Source organism: Poecilia latipinna, unplaced genomic scaffold, assembly GCF_001443285.1.
Source record: "Poecilia latipinna isolate Pla-1442-1.1 unplaced genomic scaffold, P_latipinna-1.0 Scaffold6118, whole genome shotgun sequence".
Taxonomy (NCBI): domain Eukaryota; kingdom Metazoa; phylum Chordata; class Actinopteri; order Cyprinodontiformes; family Poeciliidae; genus Poecilia; species Poecilia latipinna.
The window spans coordinates 1-7,610 of NW_015118734.1; the positions used below are offsets into that span (position 1 = coordinate 1).

At 37.5% G+C, this 7,610-nt stretch overlaps 1 protein-coding gene and 1 long non-coding RNA gene across 2 annotated transcripts; both read right to left on the reverse strand.

The window, feature by feature from the left end:
* Nucleotides 1-1,714: 1,714 nt before the first annotated feature.
* Nucleotides 1,715-7,300, reverse strand: LOC106943827 (SUMO-conjugating enzyme UBC9-like). The gene is made up of 4 exons (XM_015027117.1): nucleotides 7,192-7,300; nucleotides 5,867-5,976; nucleotides 3,148-3,227; nucleotides 1,715-2,842 (listed from the first exon to the last, which is right to left on the reverse strand). Exons 1-4 carry the CDS (start codon nucleotides 7,229-7,231, stop codon nucleotides 2,779-2,781), a joined length of 294 nt encoding a protein of 97 aa, XP_014882603.1. The 5' UTR covers nucleotides 7,232-7,300; the 3' UTR covers nucleotides 1,715-2,778.
* LOC106943828 (uncharacterized) lies at nucleotides 3,282-5,827 on the reverse strand. Its single transcript, XR_001424027.1, has 2 exons — nucleotides 3,676-5,827; nucleotides 3,282-3,600 (listed from the first exon to the last, which is right to left on the reverse strand). It is a non-coding gene; the product is annotated as an uncharacterized LOC106943828 (long non-coding RNA).
* Nucleotides 7,301-7,610: the final 310 nt, after the last annotated feature.

Consider the following 7,610-nt stretch of genomic DNA (forward strand, 5'->3'; position numbering starts at 1 on the left):
GGCAAATTTTAAATACCTCAAGTCATTCTGAAACCAAAAACAACTCTGTCTCAACTGTTTGCTGAAAGAACATGGAAGATGGCAGGAATACTTTAGCAGGGAGCATCCATCCTCATTTTTCATCAGTTTGGACCTCTGAGCTCATGAAGGTGTTACTGTGTTCCTCTGGCAACTAAGAACATCTATTAGAAGTCATAACAGTGCAACAATTATTCTTAACCAAACTAAATAATATTTATCTATAGCGTGCTAAGTACTCTATTCACAAATTGTTGATAATCAATCATATCAATCATATCTTTATTCCAGACACTAAAAAGGTCCATAGAAAAAAGGTAAAAACAAGCAAAATAAGAGAAAAATCAAATTAAACATGACATGATATTATTCACCGAGTCACAAATAAATTATGACACCAATGATTCCATAATCTTGAAGAGAATCTCACAGCACTAAAAGCAGGATTTACTAAAAGATTTACTAAAATTGCAATTATATTATTGCATGACGCAGATAATCTACACATGTTATACATAAGATTCCTGAGCACAGCTACACATGTGGAAACGGCATTATGTACAAATATAGGGCTAGCACTACTCCATCTAGGCACTTTGAGTAGTAGCTTCAAGCCATCATTGTAGGACACATAAAGTTTCTGCAGGCTACTGTTGTAATAATGTGATTCATGAATATGATTTATCGTTTTAGAGTCAAAGGACAGTTTCCTCGTTGATAGATTAAATAGTTTCATCTTATTTTTTATATATATAAGACTCTATAAACAAAAAGTATCTCAATAATATACATGGCACTGTAAAAACCAAAAAATTAATTTTTGCTTATATCTGTTTAACAACCCTGGTTGTAATAACCTGGATTGTTATTCTTCTGTAATTCATTTGTTTGTTATTGACTTTTGCTCAATTAAATTTCTTACGTATACATTGCAAATGGTATTTTTATTATAGTTGATTATGTTGTTTTTCATGTCTCCTTATTTCTTTTGTTCTTCCTATAATTGATGGAGATATATAAAAATTATTTATAATGTGTAAAGGTATTGTCATTTAATTAGCTCTACATCCTTAAGAAAATAAAAAAAAATATGTTTTATAATGCCAGTAATGCCTGAATTAATAGTAAATAATAAAGACTTTGTGGTATTCTGATTTAGTAATGTAATTATATTGGTTGTGTTACCACCCCCACGCCACTAGAGGCAGTAGAAGGCCTGGAAAGATGCGACTAAGGAGCAGATTTAGAAGTACACCGAAAGCTACAGAATTTGCTAAAAACTGTGAGCTACCGTGAAGTAAATAAAAGAGAGAAGTTCAAATACATTCTGAGAGTGAAACTCCTTCCTAAAGGTGAAAATATATCACAGATTTCAAAAGAAAATAAAAACGGAAGTATAGGAAATAGCGCTCCCTTCACTTCCGGATTGCAATGGCCCCATTTCCAAATACGGTAAGAGACTGACAATGGTCCGGCCCCGCCCTTTCTGTTTGCTGCAGCGAGGTCCTTCTCGAAAATTATGTATTTTCCACCCAGTTTTGCACAAAACTGTTAGTTTATGACATAAAATCCATTTAAGATTAATTAGAGCGGTTGTTGCATTACAAAATGTTTTAGCAAGGTTCTGTAGGTCAAGAAAAAAAAATCCAAAAGATCTCTATTCGCTATACAGAAAACATCCCAGAAAGACATCCACCGATTCTTTCATTTCACTTTATTTGACAATTTTTAGATCATTTATTTCCTTTTCTTACAATAACCACATACAATGTTTATCAACTGGCTAAAATAATATAAAACATTACTTCCACAGTTTATTTATATTATGTACATGCACTCATATTTAGAGGCCCACAGAAAAGAGAAAGTCAGGCCTCAGTTTATTCACAAGTGCACTTTCTTCAGTCCGTCTTTGCTGCAGAGAGGCCGTTCCGACGGGGATCCTTCGGAGCCGGTTCGGACTTGTTTTTTCATAGACGTGGAAGCATTGTTGGTTTAGAAATGACCAAATGAAAGTGGCCAACGACTAACAGTCACCGCTTTGCTTTTGATTTGTTTTTTTCCCTCCCCACAATGGAGCTTATCTACATGAAGCTACAGTATCTTAGAAGGGGACGACACACTGATAACGAATGATTTCATCACTTTCAGCTGGATTCACAATGACAATCTATACACCAAGTGTCTCAAACTGGAAAAACAGAGGAGTATGTGGAGAAAAGACTCGACTCTCTCTGCTTTTTCTCATTCCAGAGCCAAGATATACTGACGTACTTCCTCCTCTGCCGATTTCATAACAAGCATCAGGATTGTCTTTTTCTTTTGACTCCAACCTGACCGGTGTGTATAATTTCTAGCCTTATCTCCAGTTGTAGGCACACTAATGGACACATAAGCACACTAACGTCTGAGCACTAATGGTTGGGAAGAAGGTAAACCGTGTGAAACGTCCTTCTTTACTGCAAAACAAAACCAGTTGAGGATTTCGGAGGATTTAGGAGTGGGTTCTTATTTGTACAGCTTGACGAAATGAGTGAGCTGAGCACTTGCGCCAACGCTAATGCATTTAAAATGCAAAAATACTTATTACATGTACAATCATTTGTGTTTTTGTAGTTTGAAAAGGGACAAAGGAAAAAAAAAAGAAAAAGAAAAGATGCTTTGCTTTTCACCTGTGGGACAGTGTAATAATACTTTAAACAGATTCTTATTGGAGTGGTCCTTCAGGTGCTTCCTGTCGCCTCCGGCTGATCCTCCCCTCTATGTGGGAGCGAACTTCCTGGCTTGTGCCCTGACCCGCTTCTCATAGTCCATCCTGTTCTGACTGAAACACAAAAACGCAAATTAGACTTGAGCGATATTTAAAAAAAAAAAAAAAAGAAAAAAGAAAAAAATGCATAATTGAGATTAATGCAGATTTTCCTCCCAATTTTTGTTGCTTTCTGTTATTTTCCTGAAGGTATAGAGTTGAGGATGCATGGATAAATTCAAACTTGAGCACCTCATTTTTTGGGTGCATGCAAGAAGTAATTTTTCAAACATAGGAAACCAAAATGACCAACTTCCACTCTCCTAAAGAATACGTTTCCAGTGGTGGTCGTCCTGCAGCAGGCCGACTCAGACACTCACCAGTAAATCGTGTAGGCCTCTGCTTGTGCCGGGTCCTGAATGTTGGGCTCGTTCAGCAGCTCCTGAATGCCCAGCAGGATCTAAACAGAAAATGTTCTGCACTCATTACATCCCCCAAAAAAACAAATCTACTCTTTTTTTTACTTTTTTAAAGAAATTTATGACATGATCACACACACTGATGGCAGGAAGCAGTAAAAACAACATTAGTGTGATTTTAAACTGAGGGGATTTCCATCCTTACTTGCTCCTAGTTGCTTTAGTTTAGGCTTCCTCTTAGCTTACCGTCACATTTGCCCATTAAGTGAATATAATCTGTGATTTGAAGCAAGTTGTAGATTATTTTCAATTTGTTAACCTCTTAAAATTCTTATTGTTTTAAGTTAATTACTTAGTTTGTTCATCTAGTCTTCACTGTCACAAAGGAACTTCCCAGCTTGAAATAAACTACTACTTGCACACACACACACACACACACACACACACACACACACACACACACACACACACACACACACACACACACACACACACACACACTTCCTCTAAAATACATGTTCTAATTAAAGGTTGCATGAACAATAAAAAAAAATCTAAGTAGCTTTTTACTTTGGCAAAAAGGCAACTAGAGTAGCTGGTTGTCGGTAGAGGAAAAAGCAAAGCAGCTCTGTTATGCAACAGGCTGTTGCTTTTTCCACTTACAGTCCTGCCCACCATTATTGGCACCCCTTCATGATTTGCGTAGCTGAGTGAATATATTCAGAAATAAATGGAAATGTTCAAAACTTATATCAGCAGGATCTTTCAATTTGAGGTCCAAAGTAATCTAACAAAGACAATTACCATTTCAACATAAATATTTTAATTCCAAAGGACAAAACAGAAAACCAGCGTGTGCACTAATATTGACATCTCTCTTTAATATTAGGTTGCACAGCCTTTGGCAGCAATGACGGCCTCCAAACGTTTCTTATATTCATCTAAAAGCTTCTTGCATTTTCTCCCACACTTCTTTTGCAATATGCTCAAGCTCTTGTACATTTGCAGGGTTCCTTCCTCCAATGGCAGATTTCAGCTCCACCCAAAGATTTTCAATTGGATTGAGATCAAGACTCATTGCTGGTCATTTTAAAACAGTCCATTTTTTCCCTTTCAACAATGCCTGTGTGCTTTTGGAGGTGTGCTTTGGGTCGTTGTCTTGCTGGAGGACCCAGGATCTTCGCCGCAAACCAAGTTTCCTTACACTGGGCAAGACATTTCGCTCTAGAATTGCTTGATAATCTTCTGATTTCATAATGCTTGTGATGTCCTTGGCCTCCACCCATAAAGCCCCACTTTGTTTAGTATGCGGCGTATGGTACTTGTTGAAACAATCACACCAGACTGCTCCAGGCTGGTCTTTAGGTCTTTAGATGTTAGATGTGGTGTTTTTTCCACCATTCGCACCAACCGTCGAAGACTTCTGTCATCAATTTTTCTCTTCCCCCCACGGCCAGGGAGGTTCTTGACCGTTCTATGCCTGTTATTAATAACATTACGCACCGTTGAAACAGGGACACCAAGGTCTTTGGAGATGGCTTTATATCCTTTGGAGGACTTGTGCTTGAAAATAATAGCATTTCTTATGTCCTCAGACAGCTCCTTTGTCTTTACCATTGTCACATGTGGAGATGAACTAACAGGTGGCTTTTAAAGCACCAGCATGATTATTCATTGGTTAATTCATGTCACATGTGTGGCGGCAGTCCATCACAAGTGATCTTTATGTATGATTTGCAACAGGTGAGCCAAATTGGGTTTTCATATTGATTTGCAGCAAAGGGTGCCAATACCATTGGCATGGTAAAAATGATGTTTTTTCTTTGTTTTCCTCATAATGTTTATCTTTTTAAATGTTTTTTTATCATTTGCTGTTTTGCATCAAGCACAAGCTATCAGCAGTAAAATGTTGTTTCACTTGATGAATTTCCTTCAGTAAATATTCCATTATATGTACTTAAACTTCATGGGTGCCAATAATGGTGAGCAGGACTGTAATTCAACCTTATTTGCACTTTGTTGCTGCAGCAGTCAGACTGATGCAACACACCGTGCCAAAAATACCCACCAGACTTTTTCTACGAGTGGATAGATAATGCAACATGCAGCGTTTTTAGGACGGAAAGTTGAACGGGTTTTCTAGGACAGAAGTCAGACCGTGTTGCATCGTCTCTGCGCTGCTTGATGCTTTTTGATACGTTAGTAAACGGTATCAAAAAGCATCAAGAGGGCACGTCTTTATTTAAACATTCTGACACGACGCAGAGGAGATTTGAATCGTTTTATCCTCATACAGGAACGCATTTGCTGTCTGCACAAAGTGAAATGTGTAAAATAAATCTCATTAGTCATTAATGATTTTCATTTGGATTTGTTGACTCAGTTGGTAGTGGATCAGACGGCGCCGTGCGGCTCCGAGGTGAAGCAGGCGCGTCGTACTGTAAGCTGAGGCTACAGTCGTTCGATTTCTTCCCCCACCCCGTCTCTTCCTGTCATGCTACTAATAAATCAAAACCGCAAACGCAACTAAATATTTTCTTTTTTTCTCCAAAGACACCAAATTGTTAATTCGATTAATAAAATCTTTAAATACAAAAAAAAAAAAAAAAAATGCCAGGGGGAAAGAAACGGCAAGAATAAAAACATTTAGTCAACTAAAGGAAGTCGCAGCAATCCAAACCTGCTTGATGGTGATGGCCGGCCGCCAGTCTTTGTCCTCCTCTAAGATGGACAGACACACGGTGCCTGATGGGTAGACGTTGGGGTGGAATATCGGCGGCTCGAACTTACCTAGAGAAAAAGCAACAAGTAAAAAAAAAAAAAAACGAGTCAGCCTATCACGATAACAAATTTTGCTGGACGATAAATTGTTCCAGAAGTTATTGCGATAAACGATAACATTGTTGCTTTGAGACCATTTTTAAGTAATATGATGGTAATAGCAAAAATAATAATGCAAGAGCACATTTTTAAACTTTAAATCTAATGAACATTTGACATGGGAACTGGAAGACATTTTAAATATTCAAAATAAACAAAACAACAAATAAAATGAATTTTGAAGACTTTGTAACCAAAATTGTCTTTCAAAAAAAGGTCTAGTTGAGACTGAAGCACCAAACTGAAGACTTTTATCATCCAGTTTTTGGTAGGAAGACAGAAATTATTGAGTTTGTTTTACTTCATCATGCCATTAATTGACTTATTGATTATTGTGACAGGCCTGAAAATGAGTTCAAAATACTAAAGTCCTGAAAGAAACTCACAAAATCAACGTAGTATTACAGCATTACCCAGCCATCAATAAGTGATTCACACAAGGTCTCTAAAACAAGAGTAGATCTGAGTCAACTTGAGCACCGAGCCTTGCAGAAAACCTTAAACTTTACAAACTTTTCACTTTACAATGGGTTTTATCTGGCCTTTATGAGATACACAAACACAAATTGCAAAGCACATATCATCTTCCTTCCAGGTGAAAATCCGATTAAAAATCCCATTGAAATGCGTGGAACTTTGTGAGAAAATCTGGAAAAGTTTAAGAGGTGTGAATTCGTCAGCAGAAAGCTGCACTTCTAAATAAAACATGCTTCCTCCAACATTACCTCTATTAAAATATGCTTCATATTTCTCACCACCTCCCAACTCTATGAGGCATTCTGCACGTATGCAACATTAAAAAAAATAAAAATGCATTTCACACGCACGCAACGTGTTATAGGACAACTACAATGCAACTCCGGAAACTGATCCCTTAATAAAAATATTTTCTAGATTCTCATTAACCAAACTCTTTACTGTAGTGATAACATTTCAAACCATGCGGTTCAGTAAACCTGCGTGGTTTGCACCAGGTAGTGCAACAGTTAAACTTTATACACAGGTTTTTGTGGCCGGCACTATTATTTCCTGAGCTCTTCCTGCTTCCTTTTTAAATAGCTGGCTGTTTGTGCTCTTTAGCGTGACATTATCGATGCACGGAGATGCTAGAAGAGACCGACTCACATTTGGGTGGAGAGGACGGGTAGTCATCTTTGAACAGCATTCGGAGCTTGTAGAGTCCTCCCTCCCACAAGGTCTACGGGATGAAAGGGGAAGCAAGAGAGTTTCTGAGTAATTCATCAAATGTTACGGCTTTTAAGCTCCGAATCTCACTTCATGTCCAAAGCTGGAGGAAGCATCGACTTTTAAAATGCAAAACTGAGTGGGAAGAAGTTGAAGATTTCTAATTTCGGACACAGATGTGAAAGCAAGTGTGTTTGCTAAATATTTAAAAGGTGACCTACTAAACTTCCTTGAACAGGTTAGGGTAGGCCTATCATCTATACAAAACACATTCATTACATTTTTTTTTTTTTTTTTTTTCCAAAAAACTCCCTTTAAAAAACAAATTTTTTTTTGGGGAGTTTTCCCTTTTTTTGGGT

What these genes read in the sequence shown, in the direction of transcription:
- LOC106943827 (XM_015027117.1), bottom strand. Translation starts at nt 7,231, where the DNA reads ATGCTGTTCAAAGATGACTACCCGTCCTCTCCACCCAAAT. An exon ending in CGGCCATCACCATCAAGCAG is followed by an intron (nt 3,228 to 5,866) that starts GTTTGGATTGCT and finishes TTTTCTGTTTAG; the next exon opens with ATCCTGCTGGGCATTCAGGA. An exon ending in GAGGCCTACACGATTTACTG is followed by an intron (nt 2,843 to 3,147) that starts GTGAGTGTCTGA and finishes TTTGTGTTTCAG; the next exon opens with TCAGAACAGGATGGACTATG.